At 53.6% G+C, this 19,488-nt stretch overlaps 7 protein-coding genes across 7 annotated transcripts; 3 read left to right on the top strand and 4 right to left on the bottom strand.

Annotated features, from left to right (window-relative positions):
- Positions 1-85: 85 nt before the first annotated feature.
- CCOS01_12058 (uncharacterized protein) lies at positions 86-2,390 on the bottom strand (the record flags this gene model as incomplete). Its single annotated transcript, XM_060460208.1, has 2 exons — positions 86-1,149; positions 1,205-2,390. 2 exons carry the CDS (start codon positions 2,388-2,390, stop codon positions 86-88), a joined length of 2,250 nt encoding a protein of 749 aa, XP_060309151.1.
- A 1,340-nt stretch (positions 2,391-3,730) lies between these two features.
- Positions 3,731-4,870, top strand: CCOS01_12059 (uncharacterized protein; the record flags this gene model as incomplete). Its single annotated transcript, XM_060460209.1, has 3 exons — positions 3,731-3,923; positions 4,189-4,505; positions 4,778-4,870. The coding sequence occupies 3 exons, from the start codon at positions 3,731-3,733 to the stop codon at positions 4,868-4,870; spliced, it is 603 nt and encodes a 200-aa protein (XP_060309152.1).
- Positions 4,871-5,124: 254 nt separating this feature from the next.
- On the bottom strand, positions 5,125-6,660 carry CCOS01_12060 (uncharacterized protein; the record flags this gene model as incomplete). The annotated part of the gene is made up of 1 exon (XM_060460210.1): positions 5,125-6,660. One exon carries the CDS (start codon positions 6,658-6,660, stop codon positions 5,125-5,127), a length of 1,536 nt encoding a protein of 511 aa, XP_060309153.1.
- Positions 6,661-8,814: 2,154 nt separating this feature from the next.
- On the top strand, positions 8,815-9,537 carry CCOS01_12061 (uncharacterized protein; the record flags this gene model as incomplete). Its single annotated transcript, XM_060460211.1, has 1 exon — positions 8,815-9,537. One exon carries the CDS (start codon positions 8,815-8,817, stop codon positions 9,535-9,537), a length of 723 nt encoding a protein of 240 aa, XP_060309154.1.
- Positions 9,538-10,359: 822 nt separating this feature from the next.
- On the top strand, positions 10,360-13,307 carry CCOS01_12062 (serine endopeptidase; the record flags this gene model as incomplete). The annotated part of the gene is made up of 3 exons (XM_060460212.1): positions 10,360-10,498; positions 10,548-11,306; positions 11,398-13,307. The coding sequence occupies 3 exons, from the start codon at positions 10,360-10,362 to the stop codon at positions 13,305-13,307; spliced, it is 2,808 nt and encodes a 935-aa protein (XP_060309155.1).
- Positions 13,308-13,545: 238 nt separating this feature from the next.
- CCOS01_12063 (uncharacterized protein) lies at positions 13,546-14,731 on the bottom strand (the record flags this gene model as incomplete). Its single annotated transcript, XM_060460213.1, has 2 exons — positions 13,546-13,597; positions 13,653-14,731. 2 exons carry the CDS (start codon positions 14,729-14,731, stop codon positions 13,546-13,548), a joined length of 1,131 nt encoding a protein of 376 aa, XP_060309156.1.
- Positions 14,732-15,359: 628 nt separating this feature from the next.
- CCOS01_12064 (uncharacterized protein) lies at positions 15,360-18,894 on the bottom strand (the record flags this gene model as incomplete). Its single annotated transcript, XM_060460214.1, has 6 exons — positions 15,360-15,551; positions 15,679-16,702; positions 16,755-16,800; positions 17,423-17,969; positions 18,176-18,733; positions 18,820-18,894. 6 exons carry the CDS (start codon positions 18,892-18,894, stop codon positions 15,360-15,362), a joined length of 2,442 nt encoding a protein of 813 aa, XP_060309157.1.
- Positions 18,895-19,488: the final 594 nt, after the last annotated feature.

Raw genomic sequence — 19,488 nt, forward strand, 5'->3', positions numbered from 1 at the left:
ATAGAAGGTTGATAATAGAGGGTATCATTCATACTTCTTGCCTATTTCACCTATGTTACTCTATGCTTGGGAGGCCTCTCTCTCTCTAGCATTCCAATCCCAAATCAATGACCCTCACCAGGCCAGACGCCATTGCAATAGCCGCCCAGCACGAGTACTCCATGTTCGGATTCCACGCCATCGTTGTGATCCGCGTCAACGGCTCCGAAATCACGGCCCGCTCGGGATCAGCAAAGTGCCCATCAACCTCCTCCTGACCGCCTTGTACATCGGCATCGTCCTCCTCTCCAGCCTCCGCCGCCGCCGCCGCAGCGCCTTTCTTCCCCTTTGCCTTACCCTTACCCTTAGCCTTGGCTTTACCCTTCTTATCCTTCTTCTTGTTGATCGCAACCTTGGTCTTCCACGTGTCCACCTTAGGATTCACATTCGGCACCGGCCGGAAACCCTGCAATATCCTCGACGCGCCACGGCACCGGTCCGCTGTGTTCCCGCCCTCGTGCCCGTTCACCACCTCCGCGTCGAGCCTCTCGCGTGGTATGTGCTGGTGGTCGAGAACCTTCATCTTGTGCCCGAAATGATGCTTCGAAGCAAAGATACGATTCGACGGGTTCGCAGCCCACACCGTTCCGTCGGTATAACCCACCAGCACAAACGGATGCTGCGCGCCGACAGCGAGACACGTCGGCAGCCGGTCCCCGTCCATGACTTTCCGCACCTGCGCGGCGTACCACCGCGCGTGGACGAACCCGACAGAGGCGTTGAGCGGGTTCGCGGACGGTACGGCGGTGAAGAAGCCGCGCAGGTGGTCACTCCATTGCATAAGGTTCGGCTGCGGCGTGATGGCGAAGCAGGGGAAGCTTGTCCGCTCGCACGAGGGGTCGGAGAGGTCTACGAGGGTGGTGTAGCCTGCGATCGGGGTCGAGGCGACGAGGTACGGGTCCGAGGGGTACGCCGTATCGAGGTGCATCACGTAGGTTGAGTGGACGTCGTGGCGGGCGAGGCAGATGCGCGGGGAAATGGACCAGAGGGTCAGGGAGCCGTCTGAGTGGCCTAGAACGATGCGGTTTGTGTTGACCCAGGCGAAGCAACTTGCTGTCACGTTGGTTTCTGAGGAGACGCCGAGGGATACGACAGAGTTTTCGAGTTTTGCTGTGGAATTAGTCAGTGTAAAGAACACAAGAGGCAGGGAAGTACATGGTCTTACTGAATGCGTCCTCTTCTCGGTCGCCGATTTCCTTGACCGAGACGACGTGAACCTGCCCGTCGCCGCAAAGCAGTGCAAGTAAGCCTAAAGAGCCGTCCTCCCTGAAGGGTACAGGGCACCACTTGAGCCGCTTCACCCTACCCCAGTCGACGCACAGCGTCCTGGCAAGTCGCGCAGGGCGTGCGGCAGGTCTTGAGACGCCGTCGCCGTCCTTCTGCCCGCGAAGCTCCCACAGCTGCACGATACCCTTTTTCTCATTGTAAGCGTCCTCGAGGCCCATTTGGTGGTCCGTCGGCGGGACCACGGCGAGGGAGAGAATCTGCGATTCCCCCTCTGTTCTTGGGGCCCATTCCATTCCGATAACCATGCCACCCACATCGAACATCCATCCAGAAGACTTCTGCTCGTCGCCGGCGTCTTTCGTCAGGACTTGCCCCATCTCGCCAAGTACGACGCTATCGTACGGCGGAATCTCGACTTCTTGCTGGTTTTGATACGGCCCGATCACGGAGACCAAGTGACCGCCCGGGTTCAACCGGTACCCCTCCGCTTCTATCGCCCCCATCTCCCTCTCGGCTTCGGTCACCCCCTTGGTGCCTTTCAGCCTCTCAAACCAGCTCTTCGCGGCGCGCTGCTGGTCTTCATTGAACCCTTCTCCGAGCCACGGACTCGGCACGGGATGAGCAGGCCCATCGGGTAATTTACTGGGCAGCACCGCATACCCAGCCCACCGATTCAGTAACCAACTCGCGACGCCAACAGCCTCCGCCTCAGGCCCGTAAAAGAAGTCCAGCACCTGGATTCGCTGGCCGCGCTTCAACTCGCCGGTGTAGTAGCGCGTAGGCCGGCCGTCGGCGTGGTAGGTGTCGAGGGCGGTCATATCCGTCGGGCGTTTCTTGATCCCGGCGGAGCTGGTGTAGGCGGGCCGCTCCTCGTCACTGTCATTGCCTCTTCTGCGTGACCCGTCATCAATGGCTAGATTGGATGGATCCTCTGCCTCGAAATCATCGTCGCCCCCGTCGACGTCCATTCGGTCGTCCTCATCATCGTCTTCTGGGTCCGGGGGCGGCGCCTCGAAATTTTCGTCTTCTGGGTCATCGTGGGCTTCTTCTGGCGGCTCGCCGTCTGAGCCGTAGTCTATTATGGCGACGCGTTTGGTCTTGTTGCGGGGCCTTGTGCGCACCATGACGACGGAAGGAGTGTGGTGTTTCCTTTCGGGAGTGAAGTGGTTCAAGTTGAAGTGGAATGAGACGTGAAGTGAAAAAAGAAAGTGAACCAGAGAAAGGTACGAGTCTCGGAAGCCGGCGCACTGTGCCCCATGCGGGGCCGATTTCTGCAGCGGGACCTGCGGCAGAGACGGGGCGGAGAGATCCGCCCAAAAGCTTGGGTCCTAGCGTCTCCGCCATGGAAAACACAGTGCCAACTGCCATCTGCTCACTTCACCTCACCACTCAACTCATCTCCACATCTGGTGATTTACTCAAATCTTTGTCATATATCGAGCCATCGTCGAGCTATACGGACCATCTATGAGGGGTATTGAGCGACAGAAATCAAGAAGATTATTGAGATACTGGCCTTCAATAAGTATCGGTGTCTTCTTCTTAGCCATAAGTCGCGCGGATTCGATGGCAATATAGATGCAGTTCTCAACAACAGCAAGTCCTCCTACAGGGCGATCTCATCTATGGAATTGTGATAACGTTTGAGATTACTAAAGAGCACTGAAACTGTTCATTAGAATGCTAAACTGCAGGATGAAGGATAATAGAAATAAGAAGGATAATAGCAACAACAAAGATGGTAGAAATAACAAAGATAGTATAAACTTGAATCATGTCAGGAGAATCAGAAAGATGGAAATAATAAGTATGCATCGTAGTTTGCTGTTGAACAGCATCTTATTTTGTCACCCATTTTGCAACCTCGTGATATCCCCTTACTGGAGAGTTCTTTCAGATCACCGCATCATCTGTCACCGCAGTGCTGAAGGCAAAAGTGGGAATCCAGACATCACCTTGTCTATTGAAGATGGAACAGCCTTCGCACCGACGAGTACAGCTCCGGCATCACATAGCGACCTCATCCTCGTTGCCGGCCCATCTAGATATGATATTCGCGTCCATAATCCCATCCTAACCAATGCTTCCCCCATCTTTGCCTCCAAGATACCAATGACAAACTATAACCACGATACTGTGGTGTCAGTCCCCCCCCCCCCCCCCCCCCCCCCCCCCCCCCCCCCCCCCACCCCGCCCCACCCCCCCCCCCCCACCCACCTCCCCCCCACTTTCCCCCCCAAAAACAAAACCAAACCATACCCCCCTACTTTTGGGTCCCCCCCCCCCCCCCCCCCCCAAGACGACCATCCCAAGGCCATGGAAATCCTGTGTCACATCCTCCAGGGCAACAGTCTGAACTCAGAGACGAGAGAACTCTCTTCAAGGCTGATTCTGGCAGTAGCCAGTCTATGACTGTGCTCTCACCCTTACGGCGGCAGCTGAGCACTGGCTCTTGCCTGGGATCATGAACACCATCGCGCAGTCTGGAGTCGTACACCCAGAGGAAAAGGACCTCTTTCTGGCGGCATACTGGTTCAGGCACGAGAGGGCATTCGAGGCGGCGTCATTGCGATTGATCGACGAAATATCGGAGAGTTTCAGCTTTATGGCAGACGGAAAATTGGGAGAGGATGAACTCGTCGCATTGAGGATTGCTGGTGAGCTTTGTCTTTACCCCTATCCTCTCTCCACACCTCTTACATGGCATTCGAAAAAAAGTTATCTAATACGGAGAGCAAACAGTCGCACTGGAACGGAAACGCAAGGAAATCCGTCTATCCCTCTCGACGCGAATGGTGAAGTAGATCCACGCAATAATACCCTACTGCCAATGCAACACCAGCAGGCCAACTCCCTGATGGAGGCGGCTTCTCCGCCATCACGAGAACACAAATCAGGCCACGACTGCTGACACTTCTTCAGTCCTCCGCAATATGGATATAGATATCCTATCGAGGGGCACGCCGAACATGTTCATCATCTCGATGACGAGACTAGCCGATGAGAAGATGTCAAAGAACTTAGAACGGAACCGCGTTAGACAATGTCACGTTAGTGGCCCGCCTTTGGGGTACCACCGGACACTGATGAAGTGCTCCGTTGGCCAGTTGAAGAGGAGCGGGACACTGAATGGTCTTTGCATGGCATGTCTGCATCCTCAGATGGTATGCGAAGAGGTTATGGCGCATGGGGAGGCGAACGACAGGGGGCGAAATTTCAGAGACTGGCTCCCGGACGAGGTTTGTTGACAGCTCAATAATTTGAGACCGGACAAGCTGCACCTCTTTCCTAATGAGGCATGATTGTGCGGGTCTGCATTGGACTTCGGAGCTTCGTGCATGATGGTAGGGTGTAATGTAATGCGTGCAAGGTTGGTACCAGGCGTAAAGCGAAATGAGGCGAGCAGAAGTCTCATGGCTGGTTATCTCTCCAAAAATATAGAACTAACCTCAGAGTTATGGCCTTGGCCTCGCCCGAAACTAGTTTCTGACGATACTCACACAAAACCGAGCTTGACCTGTGCCAATGGCTCGCCTGGCAGATTCTGCTCGCCTATCTAGATGAGCTACAGCAGAATGGACAAGAAGTAAGCTACAGCATCTGATTTGATTACTGAGTTGACTTTTCTCGTTTCTCTTGACCCGACGGCATATAAACATGCTCATGCAAAGCCTACATAATGGCTGCAGTAATAAGTCAATATTATCTGCTGCGTAACGTCACTTCAAGTAGCACTCACGTCACACCATGAATAGTTTCTGCACGAAGGTGACAGCCAGTTAATGCGCGTCCAAAGAGGTAAAGGCATCGGGAATTGTAAAAGCCCTGCCGTGGGCTAGTGCAAAGACTATTGCTAACTTAGCAGGAGAGGGTATTGGCCATCTCCTCCAGCGGATCTAGTACATTCTGAACGAAGTCGGTCTCCTTCATGCCATTGTCTGCGGCGAGAGCGAGGCACCAACAGACTAATTTGGTATATCTCTCTCCAACCCTTTGTTTCAAATTCGCCGTAGCAATGCTACCCAGACGTGCTGACCACTTCTTCGGATCCATTCCATCCAAGTCTGCTGCGACTTTCGAGAGTGATTGCCAGAGGCCGATTTCCAACAACACGACGCCCAAGCTGTACACATCGTAGACCTTGACGTACATTCGGCTATTTTTTCCGTTCTGACGATCGGCGTGTTGATAGATGTCAAACTCCCATATCGACCTTGAGTCGTCCGCCTGCTTGGCGGCACCCTCCTTTGTCGTTCCCTCGTCAGCCCCACGAATAAGATCGAACCCCATGAGGTATGTATTCTCGAGATCAGAGCTGCAGTCACCCAGGTCATCTGAATGGCATGAATCGCTAGACTCCTCCGACTTGTTGAGGACCACGATGCTCCTGGTAGTGATGCTTTTATGTAGAAAATCAGCAGTATGCAAAAACAGGACCGCCTCAGCGAGCTTGTGAGCAAGCTTGAGCCGCTGTTCCAAAGGGGTGTCCACATTGGGAAAAGGATCGAGGTTGATTCGTTTGTCCAACGATGCCATTGATTCCACTGAAAAAGGTGGATAGTGCACAAAAATGAACTGCCCCCTTTGCTTATGATAGAAGTAGTGTTCCACCCTCAAGAGACAGACGTTGGCCGCTGGATCCAAGCAAGTAAGGGCTGCAGCCAACAGGCCCATATCCTCTTCGAGGCGAGAAAAGCTTTCGGGGTCATGGAGGGTTGTCTGAGATACCTGCCTACTGGCTAGGATCAACTGACTGTTTCCCGATCCTTGTTGGGAGGGAGCGAGGCGAAGCGGAATGTAGGGGATGTAAGGTGAACTAGCAATCCTGGCGGCCAGCTCAGTCGGGTCTTGCAACAGCATGCGATGTGCTCGTACTTTCTTGTCTTGTGAGTCAAGACGAGCGAATTGTCGAAGTCTGTCATTAGACTTGATAACAGGCGGCGTGAGAGATTTAGGATGAGGTTCAATCTGGATGCTGGTTCGAAGGTCAAGGCTTAAATCGAGGACATGGACCCCGAACCGCTGTGTCCATGCAAACACCTCGGCTTCCAGGTCCTCTAGATCAGCCCGTCTGGCAATCCACGAGGCACCGAGAGCAACTTGATTCAGAAAGCCCTTGCGTTGAATCGTGATCAGCTTCCGTTGCGCCAGACTGACTATCCCTTCGAGATAAGCCAGAGTTCGTTCTAGCATAGTATCGTCCTCGGGACGAAAGGTTATGTCTTGGTCTCTCCCATCTCTCTGCTCGAAATACTGCTTGATAATTTTCATAGCTCGAAGGTCCCACTCCAAGCGTACCGCAAGTGATTTAGCCTGAGATGAGAAGCCGGCACAAGCAGATACATACTGAACGACCAGTGTAGTCGTGGCGAGAGCGGTACCGAATGCTTCCATCACGTCTGAGATCGTAGTTCAAAGAATTGATAAGGTTGGTTGTTGAGCTGAGAGACGCTGGGCTTTCGAGTACACCAACTTGGAAGGTCAGATGCACACAGCCTGCTTGAGATAGAAGAGGTGGTGTCAGGGGTTTATGTACCCAAGCCTCGCTGCACCAAATGTGCAAAGTACGTGTTCTGGTTGGGCACCTCTACATCAGTGTGTGTCAATAAAATGTAATCACCCGTGAACGCGCAGAGACAACAATTTACTTGGCCTATTCTGATTCGTGACAAAGATTCCATATGAAGTCGAACACCATGTAAGCGGAAGATGCGGTTCGCTCTGTCGCACGGCAGGCTCGAAATTGCCGCTATCGGCGTTCATAATGTGCGTCGAAATAAAAGAGGATTGTGACACGAAATAACTTGACTTCTGGCCGAGAAAAGGCCGTCCGGTTAACTCAGAGATCCGGTATAAGGTTCACAGACTCTCTGTGCGTGGCGTATTGCGAGGTGATCACCACATACAACATTCTGGCTTTTCTCGCATGCAGCATGATATTGGTTGGTAGTATGCGTACCCATGGGCAAGTGCAACTCGGAGGCATACCAAATGAGGAGACCCCAGGTGATCCGAAGTAGGGTGTCACGAAGCAAACGATTCAGTCTAGCATCATACGTGATTCGGCCTCCTAGGCGCATCTAGTCAATATTGTATCATAGAACAACAATAATCCTTAGGAATCTGTTGTGTTACTGGAGAACACCACAGACGTTCTGTTGTACATGATATTGGCTTGGCTACCTGCCTGTGGGATCCGAGGTCATGCATGTCTGGAATGATTTCAGGACGAGGCTTTTGTTGACGACCATGCCGAAATGTAAGAGGCGTAGCTTATTGATATTTACTCCACGACTTGTCCTATATATTAAGCCGTCTCCTATACAGCAGCAATGTCATTCTATGCCGATGTTCCTTCGTTACGTATTGCCCAAGATTTCTGCAACAAACATCACATCGCCCATCATGCCCGCAGGCATTCCTGACATTCAGGTCTTTGGGTCAGAAACGGAATTCACCAGGTTCTTCCCTCTTCCTTCTTTTGGCGGCGACCCAATCAGTCTGGATATCCCTTGCAGCATCCAGCATCGCCACGAGCTCTTCGCATCCCAAGCAACATCGTTTGTGCGCAAAAGCTTCAAGCTCGCGCCCTTGACAAGCGAAAAAGCCCTTGAGAGTGACAAAGCCAAATTCAAAGAAGAGTATAAACTCCTCCATCTCGCTCAGCATCACCATGTCATCAAATTGGTTTTCGCCTATATCTTCGAACCTACCAGGGATGCCGAAGACGAGGACGATGAGGAAACCAACCCTCATGCGGCAATCATTATGGTACATGCAGAGAGCTTCAAGAATGCCGTCTTTACTTCCCCCACCATTAAGACCAAAGCAGGGGACCTCGATCTGTGGAAGTGGTTCGGTTGCCTAGCAACTACACTGGCTCATCTTCATGGGATCGGGATCCGACATCGAGACATAAAGCCGGACAACATACTACTCTACAAGAGCAGTGTCTTGTTCGTAGACTTCGGCATATCAAACATGATCTTGGGGAAAACATTATCAACAACTAATCAGGGGGCTGCTCGTGATCGTACGGCACTGTACTGTGCTCCCGAGGTAGAAGGGGGAGGCAGCCGTTCGCGCTCTGCCGATATGTTTTCCTTAGGGGCCGTGTTTCTAGAGATGCTAGCTGCAATCCGACCGAAGGGAAGGGTCATTCTCCACGATACTCTGTTTGGAAGCGACAATGGAGGCCAAACGAATGCAAGCGCGATTGAAAAAATTCACAGGCTGATGAACCAATGGAACGAGGAAGACCCACGTATCAAGAACGAGAAGAGGCTCAAAGAGTGGACGGAACTAGCAGAGGATTGGCGTGGGATTCTTCACATGTGTCAAGCGATGATGCACAAAGATCCACAGAGCCGACCCCGGGCCCTTGATATCGCGTCTCAGATTGCCAACCGTGGTTCGCAACGGCCCGAACGGTTCGGTCTTTGTGCTTGTGCACAACCCCCTCCCGAACGAGATGCCAAGCTACTCTACATCTGCAGAAACGGCCATGTCAACGATCTTGAGACGCTCCGCCCTCTCAATGACCTCCGGATGATTGTCGGGGTAGTCCACCAGGCTTCCGCCAACGGTCGCTCGGATATACTCAGAGTCTTGCTGAAAGCCGGATTCGATGTTAATCTCCGTGACTACAGCGGAGAGACGGCACTTCACTGTGCAGCAGCGTTTGGACATAACGACGTGGTAGAAATCCTCCTTCAGCAGAAGGGAGTGATGCTTGACGTCCGCGACGACAAAAGGCGCACACCTCTTCACTGCGCGGCCGGGAATGGCAATCTTGAAATCATTAGATTGCTTCTGCAACACGAAGTGGAGTCGACTGCAAAGGACGAAAGCCACCGCAATGCACTTCACTTTGCGGCAACACGAGGACATTATGAAGTAATTGACGAGCTCTTACGCCACAATCAGGCTCTTGATGTCGATGCTCGAGATGTCAATAACGTGACACCACTCCACCTAGCCGCTGGGTACGGATCCGTGAAGTCTGTAGAACTGTTGCTGGAGCGGAAGGCAGATGCTGATGTCTCGGACAACAATGAACGAGCGGTGCTCACCTATGCGATTGACGGTCTTCAACATGCGGATAAAGCCGGCAAAAGGGGTCGGTATGAGGATGTAATAAGCCTCTTACTGCCCAAGACTGGACTAGAAGTCTGCAAGCGCGTGGCATGTCCTAAAGCTGTAAAAGGAGTATGCAATCATGACAGTCTGAGGCAAATTGTCTGTCGATTTGTTGCGTGTAAATCGGGTTAGTTCTCTGTCTTTCCAAATTATGTAGCTTTTAATCTGACATGATGTGAAATGTAGCTTGTGATTTTCTATGCCCAAGTCTCTAGGCTCATCCTAACCAGCAATCACGCTCACTTTCCCATTGACTGCTAGATGGCGTCACTAGAAGCATCCAGTTTACCTCCAACTTCCCCTCATTCGAACTTTTCTAATAGGCAGATATAAGGGAAACAGGACCGGATTCATATACGATTTGCTATTACCCCCCATCAGAGTGCGTACTTTAGTAGTGACGCCATCTACCAGTCGGTGGGATAGTACCATTTCCATCGGTCAGCTCCTGGATGCTCTAGAGAACACATACGCTGACACAGCATTGTTGATGGGGCAGCAAGCTTCACGATATGGTCGGCGCACGGTAATGATGTTGGTATAGTACGCCAATCGTAAGGTTTCCAAAAGAATCATTGAATTGTCTCATGGTGTACATGTTAACACCTATCGGGAGCGCGGCACGCGTGGCAAGCGCGGGTGTAGAGGTAAGCCGGGAAGATCGGCCCGCGAGGCTCGGTATCGGATCAAATCCTTGCTTGCTTTCAGAAGATCACGAAGAACCAAGCTGTTTTAAGAAGGAGGGCAAGAACCTGATTATTGTAATCTATCTAGAGTTCGACCTAGCGATCTGATGCCGGCCGGTTCGGATGGATATGCTACCTTTGCGAAGCCTAAACCCACCTATAAGATCCTTAGTACATAAAACCTCACTAAGCATCTTTATCAGATATGTGTATGCTAGACTGTCGTCAATGTCGAAGTCCTTAATTCTCACCCAATCGCTTGCGCATCATGCGCTACATTCGACATCTCGGACTCATCTTTGCAGGCTTCACCGCTGCACTTGTCCCATTACCTATAGGTGGAAAACCACGTAGTAGCTATGTCATTGAATATGGCGTTACGACGGAGAGCGTGCGGTACCTTGGCTGTTGGACATTCCATGACTGAAGGTGCTAACATATGACAATAGTCCGAAGGTGTGTCATTGAGCATCGAGAACGGACTTCAAGAACACGGCTTCCACTGCTCCGTCAATGATTTCCGCGAGTACAACTCCAACATTCTACAGGGAGCCTCTTTCTCGCTGAAATGCGGCGAAGGAGTAGCTCAACTCCATCAACCATCGCTGAATACCATCGCTGTCGTCACTGATGCCCAGAATGTTTGGCGTCTTCCCTCCGAAGGGGGGTTGTTCGAAAACCAAAGAACATCGAGGCAACAGCCATTCCCACCAGGGCAGCAAAAGTATCCAGAGACAGACAAGTTTGAGCGCAGAAGCTTTGTGCAAACCAATGTCGACAGCACCAGGATCGCCTCCAAGGCCGCGCTTCTCCGGGCTTCGCATGAGGACACTGGCGTTTTGCGCTTACACGAGGAGAATGTAACTGGCGCAAACGTCCGCGTTGCCATCATGGATGCCGCGATTGATGTGACCGCACCTGGCCTGGTAGAAACGAACATCGCATATACCACCAACTTGCGGACCGGCGCCAACGACTCTGCCGGGAGCTGTGACCCGCACGGCACCGGGAATCTCGGCATCGCCGGCGGAAAGGGCGATCCGCTATGGGGCTATACCGGTGTCGCACCGGATGCCACCTTTGAAGCGATCGCCAACTCTGACTGCGTCAACCCCATTAACGGAGACGACCAGGTGAATGACTTCCTTCACATGTACGAGCGGCATCTGGACATCATTTCCATTCCTTACAGCTACGAGTTGGAATATCCTGAAGGTAAGTGGTGCTTGTCCTGCATAGACGGGCAACTGTTGCGCCTCCATCTGCCTACTGATTGACCGCGTTCACTTGCTGACTATGAGGCTAGCCCCTTGGCCCGCGTTAATAGAGCGTATGTTCGACAACGGCACTCTTGTAACCACTGTTGCCGGTAACACCGGTCCGGGGTTGTATTCGATCAGAGCCCCCACGGCCAGTCGCGGCGGCATGGCTATCGGTACCTACGATACTTCCCTCGTCCCTGTGTATACATGGCAAGGGAATTGGACCGCTGGCGGTGAAGCTGGTCCATTGTACTACCACCCGAGTGATCCCACCGATACGCAAATGTTCGACCTGCCCACCCAGATCAACTTGACATTGTGGTGGCCTGGCGCTTTCGATCCTGCGGCTCTGGAGGGACCCCAAGATGTTGTGTCTCCTTGCCGACCTCTTCCAACCGGCGCAAAACCGCCCTCAAATCCGGCAACTACGATTCTTCTCCAGTCTAGATACGAATGTTGGAGCGACCCCGATGACGCGTCTTTTGATATCACCACCAAGTACGGAATACCATATGTCATGGGTTACGCCCCCAACTACGCTGTTCATGCACTCAGCATCCCTCGCATGGGTAGCACTAATCTAAGCCCTTCCGTACGCGCAGCAGTCAACATCGGTTTCGACGAAGCCTCAAGACTCATATCGCTGCTCGCAAAACACGGCCGCGTAGATCTCTCCCTGACCGGCGATCCATCGTCAGCCAACATGAACCTCAGCTTCATACCCAACAACCAGACAGGCCTCACGCCATCATCCTGGACAACTTGGGGTCCGGCTTTGGATACACACATGGGCGTTGCCGTTCTCGGACCATCACAGTACGTCGCCATGCCGTTCCCCGCGCGCCTTGGCGGCCTCGGCGTATGGGCCGGAACGAGCTTCTCAACCCCGTACCTAGGCGGCGTCGCGGCCCTTGTGAAGTCTGCTCATCCCGAGTGGTCGCCGCGCCAGATCCGCAATGCTATCGTGGCCACGGCACGTCCTGTAGACTACAACGATGGTATTCCAAACTTCATGGTTCATGCTATCAAGGCCCCGGTTCAGCAGCAAGGAGGTGGGAGGGTCGATGCCTGGAGTGCTGTGCGGAGCGTCACGACGGTCAACGTGACGGATCTTGCTTTCAATGACACCGATCACAGACCACCGCTCCTAAGTTTCACCCTCGCCAACACGGGTGTTGAGGAGCTCACTTACCAGCTGGATCATCTACCAGCGGGGTCAGGTTACGTGATCGATCCTGCAGCCCCTTACACCTTCTCTTTGCCCAACATCAGCGATGCCTACACCAACCTATCGATTACTCCCACGACTCTAACGTTGAAGGGCGGTGAATCTGCATCCGTGGCAGTATCGATCCTCTCCGAACCCGACTTGGCTGATGCCGCAGCTCGGCTGTCGTTTTTCGGCGGTTACATATCAGTCCAATCATCAGCTTCTGAGGCTAATCTTCTGACAGTACCCTATACTGGCTATGGAGGATCGCTGCTCAACTTACCCATCATTGATCGGACTCAGACCAAACTGATTGGAGTCAGGCTGCCGGACTTCGCATTCATCGATATTGAGCCCGGAAGGATATTCAATGCCACCTACAACGCCAGCGTCGGCATCGACGAGAACCCCATCGCCTATCCTGATGGCATATATCCCGGATTCGCCTTCCAGCAAGTTGTAAGGAGTAGGCTAGTCACTTATTCTATGGTGAACACCAAGACTGGCGAAGCGCCATTCCACAACGACACCGTCGGAACAGACGCGGAGCCAATGACGGCAGCGTGGTTCTGGGGTGGCTCAGAGAACAACAGGACATTTGTGCCGGCTGGAAGCTATGTCTGGGAGGTACTTGCGCTGAGGATGAATGGTGACCGTGAAAACCCAACACATTTTGAATTCTGGAGGTCAGACGAATGGAGTTTGGCTTACAGTCTGAACAGTACCGGCTTGCCTTCGGTGTAATGCCTCTATGGAGCAACGGTTATACGAGCAGAGCCTCGTGGATAAGCTTCTCCTCTTGACAGCAGCCTTAACTTGGAAGCTTTGCTCCTTTATTCCGTCTATAATATTAGACAGTTATTGAGAGGTAGAGCACCGAGGTAAGGATGCATATGTGGTTCTTGAGAGCCGTCTGGAGCGGGAAGACTGACGGCCGAGTGGGCTTGACGGGACGGAGACGAGACTGAAGCCGGCGCGGAGCTCACAGCCGCAAGGTCTCGGCATATACAAAGTAAAAGATGGTAAAGGCCACTCTGCTATGAATGGCAAGCACCATAATCTTCGTTAAGACAATATGCTCTCACGAACCTGACCTTGGGCATACCCAAAAGTGCCTCCCTCACAAACCCATCTTCCACATCCAGCGCCGTCGCCTTCGCAATCCGTGACTTCATCTCCGGGGTTCCCATATCACTTGCAACTCTGACTCCATCTTTCTCTCTATAACCCCCATCCCCTCTACCGCCGTCATTGGCTGGTATAGACGCCCCAGCCCGAGCCATAACCCACCCCCTCGCAACCTCGCTCGCCCAAGTCCCATTCAACCTCCTCATCCACTTCTCATCCCTCACAGCCCGTCCGACCCTCTCCGTCCCGCTCCTCGCCCAAAGCTCCAGATCAAACTCCAAAAACACCGGGTTCCGCCATCCAGAGCCCAGCACGCTCTTCACTCGCGCAATCTCATCCGCGTCCTCCAAGTCCGTAACAACGATCGTAGTCTCAGCCCCGCCTCCGCCGAACATACGTCTCACGGCGTCCCGACCATGCGCACTACACCGCACACCCAACGCATCAAACTTCAAACTCACGCGCTTCACCAGCGCCGCGCGCTCGAATAGGCGGGCATACCACTCCGCCTCAGCGCGACCCACGAGAACATGCCTCGCCCTCTGTACAAGTCCTCTAATGCCCCGCGGCTGGTCACTCTCGACGTCAACCCAGCTATCCAACTCCAGCACATCGCGATCCCCATCAAACCAATAACACCGCGTCCTCCACCCCTTGCCCATCTCGCCCCCCTCGTACGTGAGCCTCGCCAGCGCGCCATGCTTCGTCGCCACGGCCCGCGACTCACGGCACGCTCCGGCGATGGCGGGCGGACGTAACAGCGGCGGTGGGGATGATGATTTATTCGACTTTGTCTTCTTCCCGTCCCGTGCGTCTAGACGCAGAACCCGTGGTGGAATGGCGACGAGGGACCAGACTCGGAGTCGTAGTTCGGGAGGCAGCTGGCGGAATTGCGGAAAGGTTGGGTGTAGTGACGGCTGCGTGTTGTGGTGGGAGAGCATCGTCTCCATTGTGGCTAGGCGCGCTTCTAATGCCGTCTGAGATTCTGCGATCCTCTCAAGCAGGTGAAGGGTCCGCTCCTGAAAGGCTCTCGACTCCATGTTGTTTGAATTGAACTGAAAAATTGAAAATGTGCCTCTTATTGTGTGAGTCGATCTCTACCTGTTCAGTCGTCGACTTCACAGTCGATCAATAAAGTAGGACTTGCGTGGCTCGTGAGAACTTCCACCGGCGATGTCTCTAATAAGAACACCACAAGTTCTAGCCTCCAAAACTTCACCGCCCGACGCCGGAAACCGCGGGAACATCCATCCTTTTTACATCACCTCACCATCTGAACATCTGAACACAAATCAGAACCGTATTCGCATCACTCCCCCCCGCCGCAAAAAGACTTGGCTTCCCTCCAGCGGCCGACCTGCACTTCGTCTGGTGTTGACTGTACGGTTTGTCAGTCTGCAAAAGCATGCAAGTCTCGTAGGTAAGCATCTTGGTAAGCGTTGTAAGCAAGTCCGGTCCCCGACTGTGCATGCCAGTGCGGAGACTTGGTTCATTGAACCGACAGGGGTGTCATCTGCTAGGATGGCTCCAATTGGGCAAGTCCGTTTTCGGGGACCACACGGACATGAGGCTTGCACAGTAATACATGACAATCCTATCCTACCTCAAGGTATGCTCCATTGGCTCGGAGGATCATTACGAAGCTATGCTTTTATTTCCTTTGCGATTTTACAACTTAAAGTCGGCATTGTTCTTCTCCCAGCCTCTTGGAGTCTCCTCCAGATCGGCCACCTTATCAACGAGCCTCACCTTCAGGTTCCGATTCCGCTCCGTGCAGAGTTCGTAGGTTGTGCTGAGGTTAAACAAGAGAGTGTGCGATGAGTAGCCGGATCCGACCATGTCCTCAAAAATGGCTCGTGCCTGATGTATAGCTGGTTGTCAGCCGTCTTTGTCATGCTTGAGTTTCCACGAAATGTGTGTCATGAAATGAGACCACAAGTAACAACACGAGAACGAGGAAAAAGACCCGACAAGGAAAAGCACTCACCTCTGTCAACTTGCCAGTGTAAAGAAGACACACCGCCATGTTGACACCAATCATCTCATCCGCAACTCCCTCCCTCAGCCCTCTCCAGGTCGCAAGCGCCGCCTCATATTCCCCATCAGCCATCTGACAAAGCGCGCCCACAACCGTCTCAGCATGCTTCCCGTCCTCCCCAGAGCCCTCCCCTGGTACAACGCAGCGCCTCGCCGCGTCCGCATCCCCCAAGTGAAGCCACAGCAGAGCCCTCGACAGCGCCATCTTTCCATTCCCGCGGTCTTTAAGCGTAGCCAAGTGATGCGCCGCGCCGGCGGGGTCATCCATCTCCACCAGCGCGCCCGCGACAGCAACACCCAGATCCTGCAGCCGCGCCTTCCAGAGCTCCCTCGCCGAGTTATCGTGCCGTGCCGTCGCCTTGCTGATCTGCTCGCGCGCCTCCCGCGCCAGGTCGTGGTAGCTCATGACGGACCTGCGCGGGTCGCTGAACCCGAGAGCCTGTAGCCGTACGTTAAGCACGCGCAGCTCCCAGGGCACCAAGTGCTCGCCCGTGGTCTCGTCAATGTAGACGCCTGCATTCAAGTCTTCCAGCGCCCTCACCTCCTGCGCCGCCACCGCCGTCGCGTCGATGAGCGTCAGGCACGCCAGCCGCGTGTACAGCAGGCTAAAGATCCTCTGGTGGTCCGACGGTGCGACCCGCGGCCGGCCTGGGCTGCCCGTGGCCGTCAGCTCCTGGACCGCGGCAATGGCGGCGGCGCGGAAGTGGCCCTTTGCCAGCAGGTCTTCGAGCGGAGCATCGGCCGGCGGCTGCTTGGACGAGTTCCTGAATGCGACCGGGACGTTGACGGGTTGGATGGTGTGGTAGATCTCGGGCCGCAGGAGGAAGCCAAAGTCCTTGGTGACGGTTGTCTTCAGGGGCGGAGCGGCGGGAGAGTGAGGCAGCGCTGGCGAGCGTTGTCCTGATATTGGGCGTTGCTGCGTCGTGTCTTCTGTGGCGGCGGCTTTTGGTGACAACGGGTCATTCAGAGGAGTGCTTAAAGCCTGTCAGAGAAGGCCAACATGGCAATATGAGAAGTAAAACTCACTCGTCCAGGTCGAGCGGACCCTTAGTCGAGGACCGTGGACGAACCGCTGTACGAAACGTATTAGTGAAGATTCGGTGATACTCCCTCCCTCATTCTCAGTCTCATTCATGAGCTATAGGCCATAGCTTCTGCCAGGGCCAGGGTGATGAGATACACATAGAATGAGAAGAAAGCGGGCTCTAAAATTGGAGGAGGGTTTAACATGGTGGATGATAAGCACTCACGCCTCGTCACTGATATGTTTCGTCCATGCCCACGATTTATTGGAGGTTGAGACATCGTATTGAAGGTTGAAGGGATCTCAAAGGTGTTGTTGGAGAGAACATACAGCAGCACTTTGAACCTGAATGAAGCTCAGCAGGTATCGAAGCCAATTGGTCTGTGCTGCGGTCGCTCAGAAGCTGGGTCGGGGGAACCCCCCTTTATGCGATTAAGGGACACAGGCAGCCAGGAAACAAGCACATGGCTCTTTTTTCAAGTACTTCATATGCACAACATTTTTCATTGCAGTATTTCACCAATGATCTCACAGATTTCACACATCTCATATCTGGCAGCCTATGGTGGCAAAGGACCTCTATTAACCGGCAGTGATATCTAAACCGAAAAGGCAGAGCTTTTGACCATTCCCAATATCTCAAGTTTCCATCAGATATTCGTTCTCTAACCCTTGGCGGCACCGGCCTTGATGAGCAAGATGTCTCCATCTTCCACAACGTAGTCCTTGCCCTTCGTCATCACCTTGCCCTTAGCCTTGACCTCGGCTTCGGTGCCGAGCTCCTTCAGCGTGGTGAAGTTGTAGACGAGGACTTGAATAAAGGTCTTTTCAAAGTCGGTGTGAATGACACCAGCAGCCTGGGGCGCCTTGGTGCCGTTGCGGAGAGTCCACTGGCGGACTTCGTCCGTGCCGGTGGTGAAGAAGCTGCCAAGGTTGAGGACCTTGCGCATCTGAAGAACGATCTTGGGCAGAGCGGACTCGGCGCCAACGTTCTTCTGCTCTTCCTTGGACTCGGCCTCAGTCTCGTAGCGGGTCAGACGCTCCTCGAAAGAGACGGAGATGGGGATGATGGGGTCGCCTTGGGCGTGCTCCTTAACCCACTCGGCAACCTTGGGAAGGTACTTGTTCTTCTTGCGAATGAAGTCCTTCTCCGAGAGGTTGACCAAGTAGACGACGGGCTTGGCGGTAAGGAGGAACAAGGGGTTGATGACCTCGATCTGTCGTTTTTGTCAGAAATGGTCTTCTCTCACACGTGTTTTGCAACAAGATTGTATGAGGGAGTTGTGTCAAATCAGAATGGGTTTTTTGTCTCAATATGCCGTAGCATTCGAAGAGCTGGGTTTATAGTTCGGATCTTAGATCCTTTGTCATCATGTGACGAGAGGCGTGGGATGAGGAAAAGAAATGTAGTTGTCAGTCTTACCTCCTTGGGGCCCCAGGTACCCTTGCGGACTTCATTGCCGTCCTTCAAGTGCTGAAGGATCTTCTCAATGGTAGCCTGCTCCTCCATAGCCTTCTTGTGCTCGAGGCCCTTGCCACCAGAGCGAGTCTTCTTCTTCTGGTTCTCGAGTGCCTTCTCGGTGAACTCAATATCCTTCAACCGCAGCTCGTCGCTGATGATGTCGAGATCACGGGTAGGGTTGACGTCACCCTCGACGTGGATAATCTCGGCATCGTCGAAGCAACGAACGACCTGGAAGATGGCATCGACGGCGCGAATGTGCGACAAGAAGGCGTTACCAAGACCAGCGCCAGTGGAGGCACCTCTCGTCAGACCAGCGATATCGTACACCGTAAGGTTGGCAGGCACGCGCGACTTGGGATTGTACTTTTCGCAAAGCCAATCATAGCGCTCATCGGGGACGATGACACGTGCCTCCTCAGGGTCGATGGTGGCGTAGGGGAAGTTGGCCGGGTTTCCCAGGTTGCACTTGGTAATGGCCTGGAAGAGGGTGGACTTTCCAACGTTTGCAAGGCCAACCTGAAGAGAAGAGAAGGGGGGTCAGCCTGATCCCGGACAGGTTCTAAGGCCAAGGCGAAAGCGAAGGCTCAAGGCGCAGCACCCACAATTCCACTCTTCAGGTTGTTACCGGGCCTGCCCAGGAGGATCTTCTCCTCGACGACTTGCTTCTTGGGAGGCATTGTGCGTCTTGATTTTGCGTAGTGACGTGTGGTGGTGTAGAGTAAAGTGCAGTGAAGCACTTGAGCTTGGCGAAAGGCAGAGCTAGCTGCGCGGGGTAGCAAAGAGGGAGATTTAGAAGTGAAGGAAGAAGGGAGGAGGATGAAGGACGTCGTTTTGGCGACTCTTGGCTGTGTGACCAGCCCTCAATCACGCGGATTTGCCCGACGACTCAGAGAGCAGAGCGGTAGAGAGAGAAGAGAGTAGAAAGAGGAAGAGAAACCTCGCAGATTGTTTGATCGAGAAGAAAAAGCTTTCGCGACAGAGGTGTTGTGGCCGGCCTTGTTAGATGAATTTTAATGTGCCCCACCAAAAACGGGGCCCAGGTACCTGAAGGGGGTCAACTTCCATCCCGGCGTTTCTATTCCGCCGTCGCGCCGCCACCACCTAAACCTGGAAGGCGCTGACAGCACCACTGAACAGGAACGATCCCAGCAACCACGCAACCAAGCTGGGAAGCTCGAAGCCCGAAGGAAGCTGGAGGAAAGCGCGGGGCTGGGAGCCACCTCTGACCTCATTCCTTGCATCCTATTGGATCGCAATTGGCTCAACCCGCT

This window comes from Colletotrichum costaricense, assembly GCF_030867565.1.
Source record: "Colletotrichum costaricense strain IMI 309622 chromosome Unknown Scaffold_14.1, whole genome shotgun sequence".
NCBI lineage: Eukaryota > Fungi > Ascomycota > Sordariomycetes > Glomerellales > Glomerellaceae > Colletotrichum > Colletotrichum costaricense.